This window comes from Haliotis asinina, chromosome 6, assembly GCF_037392515.1.
Source record: "Haliotis asinina isolate JCU_RB_2024 chromosome 6, JCU_Hal_asi_v2, whole genome shotgun sequence".
Classification (NCBI taxonomy): Eukaryota; Metazoa; Mollusca; class Gastropoda; order Lepetellida; family Haliotidae; genus Haliotis; species Haliotis asinina.
The window spans coordinates 698,286-725,969 of NC_090285.1; the positions used below are offsets into that span (position 1 = coordinate 698,286).

Below are 27,684 nucleotides of genomic sequence, written 5' to 3' on the forward strand. Positions count from 1 at the left end.
ATGCAGGTGTACAAGAGTGATGGTTTAATGCAGGTGTACAAAAGTGATGGAATAAAGCAGATGTACAGGAGTAATGAAATAATGCAGGTGTACAAGTGTGATGGAACAATGCAGATGTACAAGAGTGGTGAAATAATGCAGGTGTACAAGAGTGATGAAATAATGTAGGTGTGCAAGAATGACAATATAAAGCAGATGTAATAGAGTGATGAAATGATGCAGGTGTACAAGTGTGATGGAACAATGCAGATGTACAAGAGTGGTGAAATAATGCAGATGTACAAGAGTGATGGAGTACTGTATGTGTGCAAGAGTGATGGAATGATGGATGTGTGATAGAGTGATGAAATAATGCAGGTTTACAAGAGTAATGAAATAATGCAGTTGTGCTGAAGTGATGAAACAATGCAGGTGTGCAAGTGTGATGAAATAATGCAGGCGTACATGTGCTGACAAGAACAGTTGTAATAGAGTGATGAAATAATGTAGGTGTATATGTGATGAAGTAATGCAGGTGTACAAGAATGATGAAATAAGGCTGATCTAATAGAGTGATGAAATAATGCAGGTATACATGTGATGAAATAAAGCAGATACAGATGAGTGATGAAATAATGCAAGTGGAGTATGTACAAGAATGATACTGGAATAATGTAACATATCATATAGCACTATTTGTATTATTTCATGTACGCCGACATCACTTCAATGGTAAATTTGTTTTTCTCACAAACTTCATCTGGCAGTTTGCTTGAGACGAAAAACATTGCTAGCGAAATCCATTTGAACTTTACACAATTGTTTGTGTTTACCTTCACGACCCATCAGATGTGTGCGCCGACAGTATATTGTGTATCATCGTAATTATTCAACATATCACGACATTCACCATAAGGCATAACGTATTTCAGACACCACGTCTGAAAAATAAACTTGAAATTGAATTTTCATAACAAGGCGGTTTGAATCTCCCAATTAGCCCGTGTGCAGTAAGCCATATTCAAGGTTTGTATGAAGGTGTAAGAATACCACCCAGTCTGCCCGGTGCGAGGAGATGAGGTGAAAGGCGAGCGTCACTGTGTGTGATGGAGTGTACTTGAGACTGAGAGTGGATAACTAGGAGTAAGTGGCCGGGTACATACAGACTGCCCCGCCCACCGCCCCTGTCAATGCATCTCTTTGCCCGGCTACAATATCGCAGGTACTTGTTGCAACATTATCATCGGAACACGTCGCACATCCCGCGCTGTATTGAGACAGGACAATAACATTTATATGCTGCTTAATAAGCGACATAAATACCGCCCAAAACAGTCTCCAGGACCACAATGATGTTTCCGCAGATGAGAGATTATATTGTACGTGAGTGTTGGTCTCCACCACACCACCACCACACCCCACCCTGCTACAATTTCCCACCCGTTTCCAGCTGCCAACAAACCACACTTTCTATGAGAGACATCTTCTCTTATCAAAATTGTCATTTGGGATGTTTTGTAAATATTTAATTCCTAACATTCCATCCTCTTGTGTGATTTGGGGGAAATCTGAATGGTACAAATAAGCGATTGTTCGAGTTCTATTTGTTTTCGTGATTAAGATCAACTTTAATGCTTTATAAATATTGAAAACCCCAGTAAATAAATACTGAGTCTCAGTCTTGCCTTCCACTAATTGGGGGATTGCCGTGAAGCCCGCCCAATAGCGTCCATCGTCATGTCATATGTCTACATAAATGGAAGTGACTTCACTGTAGATCACAAACACCACTCCTCCAACACACCCACGAATCCACGTCGCGTGACTAGCACGTGAATACATCAACTCAAGAAGGAGAGAACTGCTGTTAGGATGAATCAATCATCGCCCACTGTTAAGGCTGAGCCAAGGAAGCTGACTGCCTACACAGTGTACAACACTTACCACCAACTGATGTAGTCTCCACGAGTGAAACGACTCCCCATAGATAGAAATGGCAGAAGGAAAATGATAAATAAAGTTCAGAGTTGCAATGCGCCTGAATCCAATAATTGCTCAGAGGCGCAGGTCATAGAATCTTTGGAGTTAAAGGGTCTTAATCTCTCGCTTAAATGTCTCAAGAACTGTGATCGCCTGAAAGTTCTGCAGAAGTTTATTCCACTGAGTCGGACCGATGAATCTTCTGTCACCAAACTGAACTGTCGGTGTCCTCGGAGCTGTCAGTTGATAATGAAGTGATGCTGAAGACCTCAGCGATTTGGCTGGTTCATGCTTGTGTGTAAGGTCCACAAGATATGACGGAGCTTTGTGATGTATGGCTTTGAACAAAACATAAGAAATGTGTACTCAATGCGGTAGTGAACCGTAATCCAGGTTGTTGCAAGATTGGCGTAATATGTTCATGCTTGTTAGTTTCGCAAATGAATTCTTAGTGCCGAACTCTGAATTCCTTGTGGCTTGGCTAAGCACTGTAGCAATGAATCCTAACAGTCTATGCGTGAGGTAGCAAATGCATGGATAAAGTCTTTGCTGCCTCAGTACGGATATACCATCGAATTTACCCCATGTTACGCTGACGAAAGTATGCGATTTTACATATAGCATCAGTGTGTTCTTCTATAACTAGCGAAGATTGGAAGATGGCGCCAAGATTCCAGGCTTTTTCACTTCCTTCCACAAACAGTTCCCGATTTGTTGACCTGGGTTTTGTAACAGAGGAATCATATTTCTGGAGCCGATGATGAGAAATTCTCTTCTATCATCATTAAGTTCTAGGTAATTTTCAGTCACCAAATGTCGAATATCCACAATACATGCTGGGATTGACTGAAGAGCATCTGCGGCAGAAGAGGGGGCAAGAGGTCGAAATCCAAGATATATCTGAGTATCCTCTACATACAGACGAAATGATCGACTATGATCCCTGGCAGTGTCTTCAATTGCAGAGTGCATATGGTGAACAACAGGACTGAACCTTGAGGACTTCACATGATCACGGCTTGATTTGGAGTCAGGTATCGGTCATTGAGGTAGGACTTAAACCAAGCTAGAGCTCTACCTTGGATGCCACCGAGCGATTCGAGCAACGTTACTTATAACCAGTTTTAAGAGTCATTTAGGTATCGGATCAGACACACACGCTAATGTTATCACTTGTGGTACTTGCGCCAGATCTACACCAGTAAAACAACAACCGATACATAGAGATGCTAGGTATCACTTGTGTTACATCCACCAGATGTACACGAGTAAAACAACTCCCCATAGGTAAGCGTGTGGCGTAGCACATGCATCAGCAACATCAGTAAGTACATACAGTACTGGTCATGCTCACCATCAACATCAATAAGTACATACAGTACTGGTCATGCTCACCAGCAACACCAGTAAGTACATACAGTACTGGTCATGCTCACCAACAACATCAGTAAGTACATACAGTACTGGTCATGCTCACCAACAACATCAGTAAGCACATACAGTACTAGTCATGCTCACCAACAACATCAGTAAGTACATACAGTACTGGTCATGCTCACCAACAACATCAGTAAGTACATACAGTACTGGTCATGCTCACCAGCAACATCAGTAAGTACATACAGTACTGGTCATGCTCACCAGCAACATCACTAAGTACATACAGGATTGGTCATGCTCACCAACAACATCAGTAAGTACATACAGCATTGGTCATGCTCACCAACAACATCAGTAAGTACATAAGCACTGGTCATGCTCACCAACAACATCAGTAAGTACATACAGTACTGGTCATGCTCACCAACATCATCAGTAAGTACATACAGCACTGGTCATGCTCACCAACAACATCAGTAAGTACATACAGCACTGGTCATGCTCACCAACAACATCAGTAAGTACATACAGTACTGGTCATGCTCACCAGCAGCATCAGTAAGTACATACAGGATTGGTCATGCTCACCAACAACATCAGTAAGTACATACAGCACTGGTCATGCTCACCAACAACATCAGTAAGTACATGCAGTACTGGTCATGCTCACCAGCAGCATCAGTAAGTACATACAGTACTGGTCATGCTCACCAACAACATCAGTAAGTACATACAGTACTAGTCATGCTCACCAACAACATCAGTAAGTACATACAGCACTGGTCATGCTCACCAACAACATCAGTAAGTACATACAGCACTGGTCATGCTCACCAGCAGCATCAGTAAGTACATACAGTACTGGTCATGCTCACCAACAACATCAGTAAGTAAATACAGAACTGGTCATGCTCGTCAACAACATCAGTAAGTACATATAGTACTAGTCATGCTCACCAACAACATCAGTAAGTACATACAGTACTGGTCATGCTCACCAACAACATCAGTAAGTACATACAGTACTGGTCATGCTCACCAACAACATCAGTAAGTACATACAGTACTGGTTATGCTCACCAACAACATCAGTAAGTACATACAGCACTGGTCATGCTCACCAGCAGCATCAGTAAGTACATACAGTACTGGTCATGCTCACCAACAACATCAGTAAGTACATACAGCACTGGTCATGCTCACCAACAACATCAGTAAGTACATACAGCACTGGTCATGCTCACCAACAACATCAGTAAGTACATACAGTACTAGTCATGCTCACCAACAACATCAGTAAGTACATACAGTACTAGTCATGCTCACCAACAACATCAGTAAGTACATACAGTACTGGTCATGCTCACCAGCAACATCAGTAAGTACACACAGTACTGGTCATGCTCACCAGCAACATCACTAAGTACATACAGGATTGGTCATGCTCACCAACAACATCAGTAAGTACATACAGCATTGGTCATGCTCACCAACAACATCAGTAACTACATAAGCACTGGTCATGCTCACCAACAACATCAGTAAGTACATACAGTACTGGTCATGCTCACCAACATCATCAGTAAGTACATACAGCACTGGTCATGCTCACCAACAACATCAGTAAGTACATACAGCACTGGTCATGCTCACCAACAACATCAGTAAGTACATACAGTACTGGTCATGCTCACCAGCAGCATCAGTAAGTACATACAGGATTGGTCATGCTCACCAACAACATCAGTAAGTACATACAGCACTGGTCATGCTCACCAGCAACATCAGTAAGTACATACAGGATTGGTCATGCTCACCAGCAGCATCTGTAAGTACATACAGCACTGGTCATGCTCACCGGCAACATCAGTAAGTACATACAGCACTGGTCATGCTCACCAACAACATCAGTAAGTACATACAGTACTGGTCATGCTCACCAACAACATCAGTAAGTACATGCAGTACTGGCCATGCTCACCAGCAGCATCAGTAAGTACATACAGTACTGGTCATGCTCACCAACAACATCAGTAAGTACATACAGTACTAGTCATGCTCACCAACAACATCAGTAAGTACATACAGCACTGGTCATGCTCACCAACAACATCAGTAAGTACATACAGCACTGGTCATGCTCACCAGCAGCATCAGTAAGTACATACAGTACTGGTCATGCTCACCAACAACATCAGTAAGTAAATACAGTACTGGTCATGCCCGTCAACAACATCAGTAAGTACATATAGTACTAGTCATGCTCACCAACAACATCAGTAAGTGCATACAGTACTGGTCATGCTCACCAACAACATCAGTAAGTACATACAGTACTGGTCATGCTCACCAACAACATCAGTAAGTACATACAGTACTGGTCATGCTCACCAACAACATCAGTGAGTACATACAGCACTGGTCATGCTCACCGGCAGCATCAGTAAGTACATACAGTACTGGTCATGCTCACCAACAACATCAGTAAGTACATACAGCACTGGTCATGCTCACCAACAACATCAGTAAGAAGATACAGCACTGGTCATGCTCACCAACAACATCAGTAAGTACATACAGTACTAGTCATGCTCACCAACAACATCAGTAAGTACATACAGTACTAGTCATGCTCACCAACAACATCAGTAAGTACATACAGTACTGGTCATGCTCACCAGCAACATCAGTAAGTACATACAGTACTGGTCATGCTCACCAGCAACATCACTAAGTACATACAGGATTGGTCATGCTCACCAACAACATGAGTAAGTACATACAGCATTGGTCATGCTCACCAACAACATCAGTAACTACATAAGCACTGGTCATGCTCACCAACAACATCAGTAAGTACATACAGTACTGGTCATGCTCACCAACATCATCAGTAAGTACATACAGCACTGGTCATGCTCACCAACAACATCAGTAAGTAAATACAGCACTGGTCATGCTCACCAACAACATCAGTAAGTACATACAGTACTGGTCATGCTCACCAGCAGCATCAGTAAGTACATACAGGATTGGTCATGCTCACCAACAACATCAGTAAGTACATACAGCATTGGTCATGCTCACCAACAACATCAGTAAGTACATACAGCACTGGTCATGCTCACCAGCAGCATCAGTAAGTACATACAGTACTGGTCATGCTCACCAACAACATCAGTAAGTACATACAGTACTGGTCATGCTCACCAACAACATCAGTAAGTACATACAGTACTGGTCATGCTCGTCAACAACATCAGTAAGTACATAAGCACTGGTCATGCTCACCAGCAGCATCAGTAAGTACATACAGCACTGGTCATGCTCACCAACAACATCAGTAAGTACATACAGTACTGGTCATGCTCGTCAACAACATCAGTAAGTACATACAGTACTGGTCATGCTCACCAACAACATCAGTAAGTACATACAGCACTGGTCATGCTCACCAACAACATCAGTAAGTACATACAGTACTGGTCATGCTCACCAACAACATCAGTAAGTACATACAGTACTGGTCATGCTCGTCAACAACATCAGTAAGTACATAAGCACTGGTCATGCTCACCAGCAACATCAGTAAGTACATACAGCACTGGTCATGCTCACCAACAACATCAGTAAGTACATACAGTACTAGTCATGCTCACCAACAACATCAGTAAGTACATACAGTACTGGTCATGCTCACCAACAACATCAGTAAGTACATACAGTACTGGTCATGCTCACCAACAACATCAGTAAGTACATACAGTACTGGTCATGCTCACCAACAACATCAGTAAGTACATACAGTACTAGTCATGCTCACCAACAACATCAGTAAGTACATACAGCACTGGTCATGCTCACCAACAACATCAGTAAGTACATACAGCACTGGTCATGCTCACCAGCAGCATCAGTAAGTACATACAGTACTGGTCATGCTCACCAACAACATCAGTAAGTACATACAGTACTGGTCATGCTCGTCAACAACATCAGTAAGTACATACAGTACTAGTCATGCTCACCAGCAGCATCTGTAAGTACATACAGTACTGGTCATGCTCACCAACAACATCAGTAAGTACATACAGTACTGGTCATGCTCACCAACAACATCAGTAAGTACATACAGTACTGGTCATGCTCACCAACAACATCAGTAAGTACACACAGCACTGGTCATGCTCACCAGCAGCATCAGTAAGTACATACAGCACTGGTCATGCTCACCAACAACATCAGTAAGTACATACAGCACTGGTCATGCTCACCAGCAGCATCAGTAAGTACATACAGCACTGGTCATGCTCACCAACAACATCAGTAAGTACATACAGCACTGGTTATGCTCACCAACAACATCAGTAAGTACATACAGCACTGGTCATGCTCACCAACAACATCAGTGAGTACATACAGGATTGGTCATGCTCACCAACAACATCAGTAAGTACATACAGCACTGGTCATGCTCACCAACAACATCAGTAAGTACATACAGTACTGGTCATGCTCACCAACAACATCAGTAAGTACATGCAGTACTGGCCATGCTCACCAGCAGCATCAGTAAGTACATACAGTACTGGTCATGCTCACCAACAACATCAGTAAGTACATACAGTACTAGTCATGCTCACCAACAACATCAGTAAGTACATACAGCACTGGTCATGCTCACCAACAACATCAGTAAGTACATACAGCACTGGTCATGCTCACCAGCAGCATCAGTAAGTACATACAGTACTGGTCATGCTCACCAACAACATCAGTAAGTAAATACAGTACTGGTCATGCCCGTCAACAACATCAGTAAGTACATATAGTACTAGTCATGCTCACCAACAACATCAGTAAGTGCATACAGTACTGGTCATGCTCACCAACAACATCAGTAAGTACATACAGTACTGGTCATGCTCACCAACAACATCAGTAAGTACATACAGTACTGGTCATGCTCACCAACAACATCAGTGAGTACATACAGCACTGGTCATGCTCACCGGCAGCATCAGTAAGTACATACAGTACTGGTCATGCTCACCAACAACATCAGTAAGTACATACAGCACTGGTCATGCTCACCAACAACATCAGTAAGAAGATACAGCACTGGTCATGCTCACCAACAACATCAGTAAGTACATACAGTACTAGTCATGCTCACCAACAACATCAGTAAGTACATACAGTACTAGTCATGCTCACCAACAACATCAGTAAGTACATACAGTACTGGTCATGCTCACCAGCAACATCAGTAAGTACATACAGTACTGGTCATGCTCACCAGCAACATCACTAAGTACATACAGGATTGGTCATGCTCACCAACAACATGAGTAAGTACATACAGCATTGGTCATGCTCACCAACAACATCAGTAACTACATAAGCACTGGTCATGCTCACCAACAACATCAGTAAGTACATACAGTACTGGTCATGCTCACCAACATCATCAGTAAGTACATACAGCACTGGTCATGCTCACCAACAACATCAGTAAGTACATACAGCACTGGTCATGCTCACCAACAACATCAGTAAGTACATACAGTACTGGTCATGCTCACCAGCAGCATCAGTAAGTACATACAGGATTGGTCATGCTCACCAACAACATCAGTAAGTACATACAGCACTGGTCATGCTCACCAACAACATCAGTAAGTACATACAGCACTGGTCATGCTCACCAGCAGCATCAGTAAGTACATACAGTACTGGTCATGCTCACCAACAACATCAGTAAGTACATACAGTACTGGTCATGCTCACCAACAACATCAGTAAGTACATACAGCACTGGTCATGCTCACCAGCAACATCAGTAAGTACATACAGGATTGGTCATGCTCACCAGCAGCATCTGTAAGTACATACAGCACTGGTCATGCTCACCGGCAACATCAGTAAGTACATACAGCACTGGTCATGCTCACCAACAACATCAGTAAGTACATACAGTACTGGTCATGCTCACCAACAACATCAGTAAGTACATACAGTACTGGTCATGCTCGTCAACAACATCAGTAAGTACATACAGTACTGGTCATGCTCACCAACAACATCAGTAAGTACATACAGCACTGGTCATGCTCACCAACAACATCAGTAAGTACATACAGTACTGGTCATGCTCACCAACAACATCAGTAAGTACATACAGTACTGGTCATGCTCGTCAACAACATCAGTAAGTACATAAGCACTGGTCATGCTCACCAGCAGCATCAGTAAGTACATACAGCACTGGTCATGCTCACCAACAACATCAGTAAGTACATACAGTACTGGTCATGCTCGTCAACAACATCAGTAAGTACATACAGTACTGGTCATGCTCACCAACAACATCAGTAAGTACATACAGCACTGGTCATGCTCACCAACAACATCAGTAAGTACATACAGTACTGGTCATGCTCACCAACAACATCAGTAAGTACATACAGTACTGGTCATGCTCGTCAACAACATCAGTAAGTACATAAGCACTGGTCATGCTCACCAGCAACATCAGTAAGTACATACAGCACTGGTCATGCTCACCAACAACATCAGTAAGTACATACAGTACTAGTCATGCTCACCAACAACATCAGTAAGTACATACAGTACTGGTCATGCTCACCAACAACATCAGTAAGTACATACAGTACTGGTCATGCTCACCAACAACATCAGTAAGTACATACAGTACTGGTCATGCTCACCAACAACATCAGTAAGTACATACAGTACTAGTCATGCTCACCAACAACATCAGTAAGTACATACAGCACTGGTCATGCTCACCAACAACATCAGTAAGTACATACAGCACTGGTCATGCTCACCAGCAGCATCAGTAAGTACATACAGTACTGGTCATGCTCACCAACAACATCAGTAAGTACATACAGTACTGGTCATGCTCGTCAACAACATCAGTAAGTACATACAGTACTAGTCATGCTCACCAGCAGCATCTGTAAGTACATACAGTACTGGTCATGCTCACCAACAACATCAGTAAGTACATACAGTACTGGTCATGCTCACCAACAACATCAGTAAGTACATACAGTACTGGTCATGCTCACCAACAACATCAGTAAGTACACACAGCACTGGTCATGCTCACCAGCAGCATCAGTAAGTACATACAGCACTGGTCATGCTCACCAACAACATCAGTAAGTACATACAGCACTGGTCATGCTCACCAGCAGCATCAGTAAGTACATACAGCACTGGTCATGCTCACCAACAACATCAGTAAGTACATACAGCACTGGTCATGCTCACCAGCAGCATCAGTAAGTACATACAGTACTGGTCATGCTCACCAACAACATCAGTAAGTACATACAGTACTGGTCATGCTCACCAACAACATCAGTAAGTACATACAGCACTGGTCATGCTCACCAGCAACATCAGTAAGTACATACAGGATTGGTCATGCTCACCAGCAGCATCTGTAAGTACATACAGCACTGGTCATGCTCACCGGCAACATCAGTAAGTACATACAGCACTGGTCATGCTCACCAACAACATCAGTAAGTACATACAGTACTGGTCATGCTCACCAACAACATCAGTAAGTACATACAGTACTGGTCATGCTCGTCAACAACATCAGTAAGTACATACAGTACTGGTCATGCTCACCAACAACATCAGTAAGTACATACAGCACTGGTCATGCTCACCAACAACATCAGTAAGTACATACAGTACTGGTCATGCTCACCAACAACATCAGTAAGTACATACAGTACTGGTCATGCTCGTCAACAACATCAGTAAGTACATAAGCACTGGTCATGCTCACCAGCAGCATCAGTAAGTACATACAGCACTGGTCATGCTCACCAACAACATCAGTAAGTACATACAGTACTGGTCATGCTCGTCAACAACATCAGTAAGTACATACAGTACTGGTCATGCTCACCAACAACATCAGTAAGTACATACAGCACTGGTCATGCTCACCAACAACATCAGTAAGTACATACAGTACTGGTCATGCTCACCAACAACATCAGTAAGTACATACAGTACTGGTCATGCTCGTCAACAACATCAGTAAGTACATAAGCACTGGTCATGCTCACCAGCAACATCAGTAAGTACATACAGCACTGGTCATGCTCACCAACAACATCAGTAAGTACATACAGTACTAGTCATGCTCACCAACAACATCAGTAAGTACATACAGTACTGGTCATGCTCACCAACAACATCAGTAAGTACATACAGTACTGGTCATGCTCACCAACAACATCAGTAAGTACATACAGTACTGGTCATGCTCACCAACAACATCAGTAAGTACATACAGTACTAGTCATGCTCACCAACAACATCAGTAAGTACATACAGCACTGGTCATGCTCACCAACAACATCAGTAAGTACATACAGCACTGGTCATGCTCACCAGCAGCATCAGTAAGTACATACAGTACTGGTCATGCTCACCAACAACATCAGTAAGTACATACAGTACTGGTCATGCTCGTCAACAACATCAGTAAGTACATACAGTACTAGTCATGCTCACCAGCAGCATCTGTAAGTACATACAGTACTGGTCATGCTCACCAACAACATCAGTAAGTACATACAGTACTGGTCATGCTCACCAACAACATCAGTAAGTACATACAGTACTGGTCATGCTCACCAACAACATCAGTAAGTACACACAGCACTGGTCATGCTCACCAGCAGCATCAGTAAGTACATACAGCACTGGTCATGCTCACCAACAACATCAGTAAGTACATACAGCACTGGTCATGCTCACCAGCAGCATCAGTAAGTACATACAGCACTGGTCATGCTCACCAACAACATCAGTAAGTACATACAGCACTGGTTATGCTCACCAACAACATCAGTAAGTACATACAGCACTGGTCATGCTCACCAACAACATCAGTAAGTAGATACAGGATTGGTCATGCTCACCAACAACATCAGTAAGTACATACAGCACTGGTCATGCTCACCAACAACATCAGTAAGTACATACAGTACTGGTCATGCTCACCAACAACATCAGTAAGTACATACAGCACTGGTCATGCTCACCGGCAACATCAGTAAGTACATACAGCACTGGCCATGCTCACCGGTAACATCAAGATATATACGACGTTTGCCACTGTAGCGCCTACAGCAACATCAGCACCAGTACCAGCACCAACACCGTCACCGTCACCGTCACCGTCATCGGCACCAGCACCGACACCGTCACCTACACCGACACCTACACCGACACCAGCACCAATACTGTCACCGTCACCGTCGCCAGCATCAGCACTAGCACCGACACCGTCACCTACACCGACACCAGCACCAGCACCAGCACCAGCACCCGCACCCGCCCCAGCACCAGCACCAGCACCAGCACCAGCACCAGCACCAGCACCAGCACCAGCACCAGCACCAGCACCAGCACCAGCACCAGCACCAGCACCGTCACCGTCACCGTCACCGTCACCGTCACCGTCACCGTCACCGTCACCGTCACCGTCGCCAGCATCAGCACCAGCACCGACACCGTCACCTACACCGACACCAGCACCAGCACCAGCACCAGCACCAGCACCGGCACCGGCACCGGCACCGGCACCGGCACCGGCACCGGCACCGTCACCAGCACCAGCACCAGCACCAACACCAACACCAACACCAACACCAACACCAACACCAACACCAACACCAGCACCAGCACCAGCACCAGCACCAGCACCAGCACCAGCACCAGCACCAGCACCCGCACGCGCCCCAGCACCAGCACCAGCACCAGCACCAGCACCAGCACCAGCACCAGCACCAGCACCAGCACCAACACCAGCACCAGCACCAGCACCAGCACCAGCACCAGCACCAGCACCAGCACCAGCACCAGCACCAACACCAGCACCAGCACCAACACCAACACCAACACCAGTACTAGCACCAGCACCCGCACCAGCACCAGCACCAGCACCAACACCAACACCAACACCAGCACCAACACCAACACCAGCACCAGCACCAGCACCAACACCAGTACTAGCACATGGTCAACATCAGACGAATATCAGAGGATGGGCATAACATAAATATTTGTGACTTTCACTTTGTCACGAGCATGCAGCTCTCCATTTGCTTTCCGGATGTATATCGACACTGTTGTCTGTCTCCTTAAGTACGTATATACATGTACCCGGCCTTCCACCAGATAACCTGATAGCCTCCCCGGGTAACCTGACTGATCATCCATCTTCTATCTTGCCAGGGTTCAGATGAAGAACATGGCATCTGTCGAAGTTGGAGACATCCCAAAGTCACTGGAAATCACTGGAAAAGGACTAGACAAGGAATTACATGTATATGTTTTGGGTCAGTGTTAAGTCTCCATTGGCAAACACTTCAAGGCCATCCGTGAACAAGGAGGTGAACAAGAGGTTTGGGGGATATGAACTGAGGTGGCCCAGAATGATGACCCACCGTTCTTAAGTAAACATTGTAATGGACTAATTGTGGCGGACAGAGAAATAAAGGGCTGAAAGAATCGCCCTGACTGACATATTCCTGTTCTTATGAAAATGGGTTCTGTCATTAGCACTGTCCATGAGAATAAATCTCAAGTTATCAAAACATGAATAAAATAATAATCATTCAAGGAGCCCGATAAGTTTTACTAATGGCAAAATCCACTTGTAGAGAAATTTACACTTTTCTGTTACAAGGCGGCGATGGTAGGCTGATCCTTGCGACCTCTTTCTAGCTCCTTTCTGCTCTATGAAAACACAATCATTGGTGGTGCAGCAGGGTGGCACAAGATATGTTAAATGCGCTTAACATAATCACTACTGTATATTCAGATACAAATAAAACAATAAAACGTGTACTTCTTAGATCAGTCAAAGTGTCATCATTCGACCTTTGCTGGGTCAGAAACACAGAAAAGTGAAGTAGTGAGTGTTTTTTCGACTCAAAAGAACAGTTTCCAATACTGGTTTCCAAAACCAACACGCCCTTGCGTCGTATTAGATTAGGACTTTTGCATGACATGTTAGGCAATCAAGGGTGATGAAACACTCGAGGAGAGATTTAGCTTATCATGCACACTTTTCTACCCATAGTTCCTCCAACCTGTATGTGCCAAGCATAGATCACAAGCGTTTCACTGGAATCTATGGTGGGTCTTTCTGATCAGCGGCATTGGCTGCAGTAAAAAGTTTCTTGTGATTTTTTTTTCTCTTGAATTTTTTTTCTCTTCAGTGAGAAATATGCTATTTTTCTTGTCCGACTTTCAGTCCAGCTCTTACCTTTGGCTTGAGGGAATGAAGAATTAAATGAACAGTCTTTTGGCATGTGATTTTATAGGTGGGTCCTTCATTTTTCCAGAATGACCTTTGGCGTTTAGTCAGTACTTTCCCTGACAAACGTATTTAAAGCAAGTTTTATCAAGAGGATATCTTTCAAAGTATCATTCAACTTTCTTTCAACCCGGGTTTTCCTTTTGATGTTTCTATTTATTCCCATTTTGTGGCTCTTTTAGCAGTTGATATCGTGTAAAGAATAGTCCACATTGAGAGTGGCAGGATGTTTTACTTTGTTGAACTATTTGGGAACTTGGATAGTAGGTATCCGTTATTGAATCGGTAAATTTGGTGATAAAATTAGTTCAACATAAAATGGATTACCAAAACAATAGCTGGCAGAAGAGGAGTTGGAATCAGAAGAGAGCTCAACCTTTGTGCCGGCAGCAGCAAGTGGAACAGGCATTTTCTGAAGAACAATGCAAACCCCCTTTTGTAGTTTTGCTACTATCGGAACTGCAGGTTTACGCAATAATACCTGATACGTGTTGGCAGCTGGCCCAAATGTTTCACAACACATACATGTATAAAGTTTCAGCGGTCGGAGCTGGAAACGTATACCCTGCTGTGTCAGGTATACATACTTGGGCATGTCCCAATGTTGCTTTAGAAATTTGCCATCAATTTGTGGAATGTTTGCCCGCCAGTTGTTATGTCCAAGATACTTTTGCTTGGGTTATGTGCCACACAAAGAAGATTTTCTAGTAGATGTTTAAAAGTACTTAATGTCGGTTTATTAACATTATATACGCTACTGAAGATAAACCGTTTAAGCTTATCTCAAACATTGCCCATCAGTAGTGGGAGTTACCATTGACAGGTGATCCGGGCCATCCGCGGAATTCATGGTTGAAGTGTCCCCTTTCGTTGCCGACTAATAATATCCGAGGCTCATCCGAAGACATGTTGCTGACAAACTGACACAGGGAACTAGATAGCGCTAATTCATTTCTTCTGCAGGGGGCGCTAAAGAGGTGGCTCCCCCTGGCGATCACCTGAGGAGAGCAAGTGAGCCGAGGCCAAGACGGATGATGAATTAAATTGGATTTCTGAGCTTCTGAAGAGAAACTCTCTCAGGCTTAGAAGGAGTATTTTCTTGCACTTCATGCTTGTTAACTCTGTCTGCCAAGTTGAAAAAGAATCAGTTTCCTGAGATCGTGCGGCAGACGTTTCCATATCAGACAACACGACGTCTTAAACGGCATCCTATTGAATTGACGACATCACAGGCGGGACTGTTTATTTATTAGCTCAAAGTTAAATGTTTTGTAAAACAGGTTTTGTTATGAAATATGTCCCATATTAGGGCTTTATTCACGTGCGTATAAACTGTATGTATAATGTGTCTTTCGTTGACATGTTCAACGGACGGGTGGGATTGGGGGGAGCGGTTGGGCTGCAGAAAATATGTTTATAGCTATTCTGCTTCGTTTAACTTAGTTCTACTGAGAAGAATGAAGTTAAAACGTTTGTCAAGAAACACTCCCGGACTATTAGTAAGCTCCATTTCTCCTAGTTATAATGTAATCAGCGTCCCCACTGGAAAGTCATGGACATGAAAGGTTTGTGATTAATTTGGGAAAGTGATACTCATGACCGACCATCAACACTGATACAATTTGTGACACTGAATACATTATACCAACCAGGCAATTATGAAAAATTAATAAGGTCTCTTTAATATTGCTGTAAATACCAACGTCTGTCGTTTACCGCCCTGTTAGCTGGCGTGAAAGGCCAGTGTGAGCGTGATCGTTCACACTCGACATACACTCGGTTACACTCCCTGCGCAGCGCAACACAGAGACCGGAGTTTTCACTCGGGTGGTCGGAGGGACACAGCATGGCGTGCCTGGCACAAGGTACTCAACATCACCACCACGTGCGGTCCTTACCCCTGAGTGGTAATAGTCCTTACTCCCTCGTGACAACAGCCCTTACCCCTTTGTGGTAACAGCCCTTCACCCCTCGTGGTAACAGTCCTTACCCCAACGTGGTAACAGCCCTTACCCCCGCGTGGTAACAGAAATTACAAACTCGTGGTAACAGTCCTTATCCCCTCGTGGTAACAGAAATTACTCCCTCGTGGTAACAGTCCTTACCCCCGCGTGGTAACTGTCCTTACCCCTGAGTGGGAACAGTCCTTGCTGCCGCGTGGTAACATAAATTACTCTCGCGTGGTAACAGCCCTTACCCCCTCGTGGGAACAGTCCTTGCCGCCGCTTGGTAACAGAGAGTACTCCCTAGTGGCAACAGTCCTTACCCTGGCGTGGTAACAGTTCTTACTGCCGCGTGGTAACAACCCTTACTCCCTCATGGTAACAGTCCTAACCCCCGCGTGGTAACAGAAATAACTGTCTCGTGGTTATAGCCCTTACCCACTCGTGGTAACAGTCCTTACTCCCTCGTGGTAACAGAAATTACTCCCGCTGGGTAACAACTGTTATCCGTGCGTGGTAACTATCTTTTTCAGACATTTCCGTGAATCAAATCTTCGCAATCACAATCGCAATCATTTCAGTCTCATGACCCTGGCAGAGCCCCCAAAAGGATATGAAATCAGAATTAAGCTCTAGAACAAATACGGATCACTTGAGGACATGGACGTGTCCGAAAACGTCCAATCAAGGGCTTGTTGCCCTAAAAAAGTGCGGGGTAGATCCCCAATGAACCCGCCCAAACGATAATCCATTCCAACAAATATTGTATAGCGGAACTATAGAGGCTTAAGGACCAATTTCAACGAGTTACAGCTACTTGTCCAGGATTTTGCACCATCGGCTTTCTGTCTCCAGGGAACCTATCTGAAGCAGACAGACACTTTTGATTCACGTCACTTCATTGCATATAATTATTTTTCACCTCCAAGTGACGGGCCACTGGAGGGTCTTCAATTCTTGTAAAGCAGGATGTTATCCATAGTCCCTTAACACTCACAATTAGTCTCCAAGCTGTTGCAGTGAGACTAACTCTTCACGCTACCTTTACACTATGCTCTTTACATATTCCGCCCTCTTCAGCACTCCAGCAGTTTGGTCTTCTAGCTCTCTGTGACCAACTTCCTAAACCTTGTATAATAATGGCTGATCTCAATGGCCATAGCCCGATTTGGGGTGGTACAAATACAAACTCTAAAGGTAAAATACTGGAAGATGTTTTTTCTGATACTTTAAATGAAATAAATGATGAGTATACACCAAGGTCCTTTACCGCTCCACATATGCGGAAACCATGGTTCAATTCCGATTGCAGGCAAGCCAGAAAAGCGAGGAAAAAGGCAGAAAAAAATTTCTGTCCAAAACTGTCCACAACTTAAATAAGTTTAAACTACTCAGTGCGAAAGCCCGTCGTACCTTTAAGCAAAGCAAACGGCAATTTTGGAGGAACTATGTTTCCAGGATTAATTCACGCACGCCAATGTCGAAGGTATGGAACATAGTTCAAAGAATTAAAAGCAAAGGTACACCATCTCAAACAACAACATGTCCCATAACTTCATATCAACATCAGCAACATGTCCCATAACTTCATATCAACATCAGCAACATGTCCCATAACTTCATATCAACATCAGTAACATGTCCCACAACTTCACCTTGATATCAGTAACATGTCCCATAACTTCATATCAACATTAGTAACATGTCCCATAACTTCACCTTGACATCAGTAACATGTGCCATAACTTCATAGCAACATCAGTAACATGTCCCATAACTTCACCTTGATATCAGTAACATGTCCCATAACTTCATATCAACATTAGTAACATGTCCCATAACTTCACCTTGACATCAGTAACATGTGCCATAACTTCATAGCAACATCAGTAACATGTCCCATAACTTCATAGCAACATCAGCAACATGTCCCATAACTTCACCTTGACATCAGTAACATGTGCCATAACTTCATAGCAACATCAGTAACATGTCCCATAACTTCACCTTGATATCAGTAACATGTCCCATAACTTCATATCAACATTAGTAACATGTCCCATAACTTCACCTTGACATCAGTAACATGTGCCATAACTTCATAGCAACATCAGTAACATGTCCCATAACTTCATAGCAACATCAGCAACATGTCCCATAACTTCACCTTGACATCAGTAACATGTCCCATAACTTCACCTTGACATCAGTAACATGTCCCATAACTTCACCTTGACATCAGTAACATGTCCCATAACTTCATATCAACATTAGTAACATGTCCCATAACTTCACCTTGACATCAGTAACATGTCCCATAACTTCATATCAACATCAGTAACATGTCCCATAACTTCACCTTGACATCAGCAACATGTCCCATAACTTCACCTTGACATCAGCAACATGTCCCATAACTTCACCTTGACATCTGTAACATGTCCCATAACTTCACCTTGACATCAGTAACGTGTCCCATAACTTCACCTTCACATCAGCAACATGTCCCATGACTTCACCTTGACATCAGTAACGTGTACCATAACTTCATAGCACCATCAGCAACATGTCCCATAACTTCATATCAACATTAGCAACATGTCCCATAACTTCACCTTGACATCAGCAACATGTCCCATAACTTCACCTTGACATCTGTAACATGTCCCATAACTTCACCTTGACATCTGTAACATGTCCCATAACTTCACCTTGACATCAGTAACATGTCCCATAACTTCACCTTGACATCAGCAACATGTCCCATGACTTCACCTTGACATCAGTAACATGTCCCATAACTTCACCTTGACATCAGTAACATGTCCCATAACTTCATATCAACATTAGTAACATGTCCCATAACTTCACCTTGACATCAGTAACATGTCCCATAACTTCACCTTGACATCAGTAACATGTCCCATAACTTCACCTTGACATCAGTAACATGTCCCATAACTTCATATCAACATTAGCAACATGTCCCATAACTTCACCTTGACATCAGCAACATGTCCCATAACTTCACCTTGACATCTGTAACATGTCCCATAACTTCACCTTGACATCTGTAACATGTCCCATAACTTCACCTTGACATCAGCAACATGTCCCTTAACTTCACCTTGACATCTGTAACATGTCCCATAACTTCACCTTGACATCAGCAACATGTCCCATGACTTCACTTTGACATCAGTAACATGTCCCATGACTTCACCTTGACATCAGCAACATGTCCCATGACTTCACCTTGACATCAGCAACATGTCCCATATCTTCACCTTGACATCTGTAACATGTCCCATAACTTCACCTTGACATCAGTAACATGTCCCATAACTTCACCTTGACATCAGCAACATGTCCCATAACTTCACCTTGACATCTGTAACATGTCCCATAACTTCACCTTGACATCAGCAACATGTCCCATGACTTCACCTTGACATCAGCAATATGTCCCATGACTTCACCTTGACATCAGCAACATGTCCCATTACTTCATTTCAACATCAGTAATATAGTTCACAATTTCACCTTAATGTCAGTAACATAAAACCCACGTCACCTTCAATAATTGTAGACACAGATCTTTTACGAGTATATTCACAACCAGACGTGTATGTGTTTGCATTGATGCAACGACCCGACAGTTACAGAGTCACCTTTATCCGAGGAGCCGGATTATTATACAAGGAAATACAAGACAACATTTCGTTCTCTTACCTAAACATCCAAATCATCACATACAGAAATACGTATACATAATATATACATTATTTTTTTGTAGTTGGCTGTTATTCAGGGACAAGAATACGATGCCAGAAAACTGCTCCTGGGCCTAGATTTTTGAAGCTCTCTTAGCGCTATGATAGTCGTAAGTTAATGGTAATGTATGACACTTGCGACTATCTTAGCGCTACGAGAGCTTCGAAAATCAGGCCCCTGGTGTACATGAGACAGGCTGGCTCCTGTTGTACTACGATTCAGAAGAAACATTCCCCAAGTCGGCTTGTCAGAGTGATACTAGACGCCTTGTCACCGCTGAGCCAGACCGCCTTACAAATTCGCTAAGTTTTCCAATTAGTTTTGATAAACGATTTACAAACAATGTCTCATAAAGCCCCGTGGATCTTTCCTCTCCAACAATCACCTCCATCAAGAATGCATTGTATTGTCCTCCATCTGCGATGATGAAGACGTCTCTGCTTTACATGCTGTTGTCCCTAATGATGACGAAGCGATTGTTGTATAAATCACCAAACAACATCTAGCCAATTACGGTCAACACCTCGTACAGTCACACGCTCGTCAGTGACTGTGAGGGATCAGAGATTGCTCTGTCACCACGAGTTTCCAAAGGCCGGAGTCGTGTCGTAGAGGGGATGATGTCACGAATATCGCCGACACAGCAGACGCCAACACCTCGTTGACAGGGCGTCCGCTATGAGGATGTTGAAGTGGAAGCAGCTTTTGTCAGTGCGACATCTTGTATATCCATCACAGTTTCTCACACTATGTGATTATCATAATCTGGTCAGCGACAGTCACGCCGCAGTTCCAAGACGCACCCCCGCACCAGCAACAATACGAGGGTGACGGCCAGGGTCACCCGGGGTCAGAGACGGGGTGGTTTGCAGGCGTAAAGCACCACGAAGAGTATAATTTGTTCCACGTTATCTTGATATGTATCTAGATGTGATACAGCATGTCGAAAGTCGGCCATCACCCGCCACTCACGCCTAAGGCAGAGCGTTTAACCTACACCTTACCCATCTAACAGACTTAGTGGGTACATGGCCTATCACCCCGTCTGGGAATAAATTAGAGACTTACCCCAGATGACAAGTCTCTATTCACAGTAAAGTTGTACGTTGATGAGCAAAGTGTCCTAAATAGCGATAGCAGCTGATAGAGGACCAACCCCGTTAAACACCAGTCAAACACCAGCATGTCTGGAACCACAGACAGGGAATCCGACCCCCCTTTCTATTCTAGTATTAATATATCTATCGGGTGAGCTCCAAATTAGTCCAAACAGAAAAATGTGAATGTGACCAGTTTAATATCGCTATTTCGATGAACACCACCTGCGTCAATTCGAGATCGAGACAATCAGGTAAACCAACGGTTAGAACATTTGTAGTAACACTAGACTCTAGCGGAAAATATGCTCTTTGACTACACACTGGCTGTTAACAATCACCAAGTAAATACTAGCTGTTAACAATGACCAAGTACACACAGCCTGTTAAAGGTCACATGCAACATAAAACACAACTTTGCAGATTCTGGTACCTTTAGGTATGCACTTACCGAAACAATTCATAAAAAATGCCAATTCAACCCATAAAGTTGAGAAAAAACGCATTAAAAAAAAGCCCGCGAAATCGGAGTTCAAACGTATCACTAAATTCCCCCCAGCGCTGGGGGGAAAACTGGTTTCAACAGCTATGCTGCGCTGCGTCCATAACCCAATCGCAGTGAATGGGTTCGCGGAGCTTGAAACAGTATGCATGCCCAGCGTCTGAGGTCGTGAGCAGTAGTCTAATCTTGGTTGTGTACACAAACAAGTAAATAATCTACTCGTTACGTAAAACAACTTGTTGATTGTAGTAAGCAGTTTCTGTCACAGAGAAAGCTCAGTGTCTGGTTTATTCTCACCTATATGTCTGTCTGCCTGTCTGCTAAAGACAACATGCAATACACAGCTTCAACCATTGACCATGTGGAATTTGAACTTAACACCTATCAGACTATACGACATAAAGAAAATAAGTTGATTTATGACTCGTGCATCCGAGTCCTGTCTCTGCCACATTATGTAATTAGGCACGTGTGATACACACGACATGTTTTTATGTCTGTGGGTTGCAAACAAACTACATTCATGTTTTTCGGATGACTGGATCTGACGGAAACTGATGCAAACTCTTGTCACTTTCAAGTCCTGCTTTGTACTTGGACGAATGACAGATTCCAGTCACGCAGTAGTTTACTATCTCTACTGACATGATTTTATTGGATCGAGCGCAAATTCAGAGAACATGTATTTTCCAAAACCAGCATCTCTATATACATTCTTCATGGATAACGACTTCTTTTAGTGCGTATGATTTTGTTTGACAACAGTATATGAATCCATACTGAAACGACGCATCAAGTACACAAAAAGAAGTTGTTATCCATAAAGAATCTTACTTTCTTGTGACTGGCTATACTTCTAAAATGCCCACCAAACAGATCATCTTTCTGTACACACAATGAACTCTCAGCATATCAGGAAATGAAACAGCCAATCGGAAGCCGTCGTTACACTTGAGTGCATATCCACCCGCGATGACTGGGTTCGGTCTCCCGAGTGCGTCGTTTCGGGGGAAGTAAGCCCAAGTACAAAATATTGCACTTTTGAATCGCGATTGTACGCTTATAATTGTGTTTATTTGTTGTTTTTTTTAAGCATCAATGTATATTATATGTCATGAATAAGTGATAAATGTGTTTTAATTATGTTTGATTTTTTGGTTGCATGTGACCTTTAACAATCACTCAGTACACACTGGGTGGAAATAATCGCACACTAGAGGAAACAATCACTCAATACAGATCAAAGGAAACAATCACTCAGTAGACACTGGGTGGAAAACATCACTCAGTACATACTGGGTGCCTACATGGTGTTCTGTATCTACGTGTACACCAGCTGAACGACATTGCCCCTAACACGCATCATAGTGAATAGGACTTCTCCCAGATTCTCGTAGATCCCATACGGAGCATATTTACGAAGGTTCCCTAGCACTGCAGAAATTCTGCGCTGTCACCGTGGCAGCACATCCGCATAATCTGAGACTAAGAAGTCACCAAGAATGATGGGGAGTCAGACAACTGGGTACTTCGTACAACCGGATGCAAACCAGACATTTGGATTTCTACTGGATATCTATCGTGCCGTTCAAGATATTCTTCGCCGCAAAGAGACGGCATCCAGGGACACGGTTTTGAACTGTCTCAAATCAATCATTCAGCCAACATTTCATCTCAAAGTCTTCGTTAAGTGTCAAATTTTGGCGATTATTAGTGGGAAGTGAATGGTCCATGGCCATGAGAAGATACATTCCCATCCTCGCCTACCCGCGAGAGGACATCCTGCCAATCAACGTGTGTTGTCATTTTGTCAACATTATCGACAAAGAGTTCGTAAGATTGTTTAGGGACAATTTTCACCCGTACAGGTATTATAGTGACAGAAGTATAAAGATAGACCGTGTTTGAGAGACATCCGCCTCTGTGTTATCTATACAGAAATCTAACCGTGGAGCTTGTTGTTCCCATTTGTTGTAGCTGACAGCCTCTAAACACCCTGACGTGCTGTCGTCGCCGGAGATGGGGACGTGATGGATGCAGGAGAGGTTTAGAAAGAGGTAGACTGGGGAGATGAGTGGTTAGGTCGGGGAAGATTGAAGTGGAGGTGGAGCTGTCAGGCGAGGTAAACTCGATACCTTCACGTTTGGCCAAGTGTGTAATGGGGCACTAACTCCGCGCAGTGTAGCTACCGGTCTATGAAATCTGACCCTCCCTAGAGCCCGCAGTTAGATTAAAAGTCAGGCCGACAATGGTGCGAAGAGATGGGAATGAATCCATGTGTGTATCTCAGTGTATCTACCACTCATTACAACTCGACGGGGGCTCGGCGGTGTACGGTAGCACAGCAGGGCTACAATTACATCTCACTCTTTCACGGATTTTACTTAATAGCTTATCACGTCACCTTGTACAGATAATGGTGGCAATATGTGTGAGTGTGCTCTTGGTGTCTGAGGCACATGGTGACCTAACGGTCACAAGAAGCCTCGTACACCACGACATCGGACTGCTCCGGCAAAGCTACTTGGCACCATGTTTTTGACAAACTAATGATTGCACATGGGCTGTCACGTGACCCCCGACAGCATCGTGTGTAGATAGATAAGCAGTTTAAGGTACTAGTCGGGTGATATGGTGTCAGGAGGTCTGAGAGATATTTTAGCGCTATATCGTTTAAACACTTGAGGACAATGAGCAGGAATTGGTAGTCAATTCTGAAAAGAACTGGAAATCAGTGTAGAGTTTTAGGGAAGGAGAAATGTGATCAGTCCTTTTAATTTGACAGATCAATCTTGCGGCTGAGTTTTGTACCTTTTGTGGTTTGTAAAGGACTTGTACGACGTACAGAGAAGAGTTACAATAGTCCAAGCGGGATGTTACACGTGCCTGAACTAGAGCCTATGCTGATTTCACATCCAGGAATCGACGGATCTTACCAATGTTGCGCAGATGGAAATAAGATTGGCGACAGACATTGATAACATCGAGTTCCATGCTGGGGGAAGAGTCAAAGAATAAACTAAGATTGCGAACAAGCTGACGCAATGCTGTTGCAGATTGACCCATGCAAAACATTTGAAGCAGAATCGTTTTTTTCTGAAGTCGAAGAGGGTGGAACACAATGTGTTCAGTTTTATCATCATTTAATGTAAGATAATTCGATGACATGCAACTGTTGATGCAGTCAACACAATCCTCTACTCTTGAAAAGATGAACGTGATTGAAGATACATCATATGGCTTGAAGGATAACTAGACTTGTGTGTTATCAGCATAGAGGTGCATACTTAAGTCGTAGGACCTCACAATATCACCGGGGATAAAGTAGGGGGTCTAGGACCTCACAATACCACCGGGGATAAAGTAGGGGGTCTAGGACCTCACAATATCACCGGGGATAAAGTAGGGGGTCTAGGACCTCACAATATCACCGGGGATAAAGTAGGGGGTCTAGGACCTCACAATATCACCGGGGATAAAGTAGGGGGTCTAGGACCTCACAATACCACCGGGGATAAAGTAGGGGGTCTAGGACCTCACAATACCACCGGGGATAAAGTAGGGGGTCTAGGGCCTCACAATACCACCGGGGATAAAGTAAGAGGTCTAGGACCTCACAATACCACCGGGGATAAAGTAGGGGGTCTAGGACCTCACAATACCACCGGGGATAAAGTAGGGGGTCTAGGACCTCACAATATCACCGGGGATAAAGTAGGGGGTCTAGGACCTCACAATACCACCGGGGATAAAGTAGGGGGTCTAGGACCTCACAATATCACCGGGGATAAAGTAGGGGGTCTAGGACCTTACACAATCACCGGGGATAAAGTAGGGGGTCTAGGACCTCACAATATCACCGGGGATAAAGTAGTGGGTCTAGGACCTCACAATATCACCGGGGATAAAGTAGGGGGTCTAGGGCCTCACAATACCACCGGGGATAAAGTAGGGGGTCTAGGGCCTCACAATACCACCGGGGATAAAGTAGGGGGTCTAGGACCTCACAATATCACCGGGGATAAAGTAGGGGGTCTAGGACCTCACAATATCACCGGGGATAAAGTAGGGGGTCTAGGACCTCACAATATCACCGGGGATAAAGTAGGGGGTCTAGGGCCTCACAATACCACCGGGGATAAAGTAGGGGGTCTAGGACCTCACAATACCACCGGGGATAAAGTAGGGGGTCTAGGACCTCACAATACCACCGGGGATAAAGTAGGGGGTCTAGGACCCAGCCCTGAGGCACTCCAAACTTCAAGTATGTTACCTCTGACTTTTCGCCCTGGATAACATCTACCTGCTTCAGGTCACTTAAGTAGGAGGCAAACCACCTTAAAGCAAGATCTTGCACGTTGAAGCTGTCTCCAAGGGTACAGCGTAGCACAGAATGGTCAGCAGTGTCAAAAGCAGAAGACACTTGGCTTACTACCCACAGAACACTGTCCGCCACACAAGATCTGCACCAAAACACGGATGCCTTACTAGCCACTTAGCACTGTCCACTACACAGGATGTACACCAGAAGACGGATGCCTTACTACCCACTTGGAACTGTCCACTACACAGGATGTACACCAGAAGACGGATGGCTTCCTACCCACTTGGCATTGTCCACTACACAGGATGTACACCAGAAGACGGATGCCTTACAAGCCACTTGGCACTGTCCACTACACAGGATGTACACCAGAAGACGGATCCTTTACTACCCACTTGGAACTGTCCACTACACAGGATGTACACCAGAAGACGGATGGCTTGCTACCCACTTGGCACTGTCTACTACACAGGATGTACACCAGAAGACGGATGCCTTACTACCCACTTAGCACTGTCCACTACACAGGATGTACACCAGAAGACGGATAGCTTGCTACCCAGTTGGCATTGTTTACTACACAGGATGTACACCAGAAGACGGATGCCTTACTACCCACTTGGAACTGTCCACTACACAAGATGTACACCAGAAGACTGATGGCTTGCTACCCAGTTGGCACTGTCTACTACACAGGATGTACACCAGAAGACGGATGGCTTGCTACCCACTTGGCACTGTCCACTACACAGGATGTACACCGGAAGACGGATGCCTTACTAGCCACTTGGCACTGTCTGCTACACAGGATGTACACCAGAAGACGGATAGCTTGCTACCCAGTTGGCATTGTCCACTACACAGGATGTACACCAGAAGACGGATGGCTTGCTACCCACTTGGAACTGTCCACTACACAAGATGTACACCGGAAGACGGATAGCTTGCTACCCACTTGGCACTGTCTACTACACAGGATGTACACCAGAAGACGGATGCCTTACGACCAAGTGGAGACTGTCCACTACACAGGATGTACACCAGAAGATGACAGATGGCAAGACACTGTCAATGGCAAATACTCTCTACCGTTGCGACAAGGTGCCTGCTGAGAATAACAAACACGTACAATGGCTAATGATGTCATCCTGGCATATTCCTCACGTATGGTGGTGTGTCTCTGCCAAGTGTCGAGTACCGTTTACGTTTCCTTGAACAATAATATCGATGAATACAATATCTGTTCAGCGCCAACACATGCAAACTGCAACCAGTTGTCCCCAACACGGATCAGTAAACAATTCTCCACATGCAAT

General features: G+C 44.1%; 1 protein-coding gene across 1 annotated transcript; it reads left to right on the plus strand.

Annotated features, from left to right (window-relative positions):
* LOC137286699 (putative per-hexamer repeat protein 5) lies at nt 1–27,480 on the plus strand. The gene is made up of 4 exons (XM_067818678.1): nt 1–164; nt 12,526–13,004; nt 25,337–26,308; nt 27,044–27,480. Exons 1-4 carry the CDS (start codon nt 1–3, stop codon nt 27,478–27,480), a joined length of 2,052 nt encoding a protein of 683 aa, XP_067674779.1.
* Nucleotides 27,481–27,684: the final 204 nt, after the last annotated feature.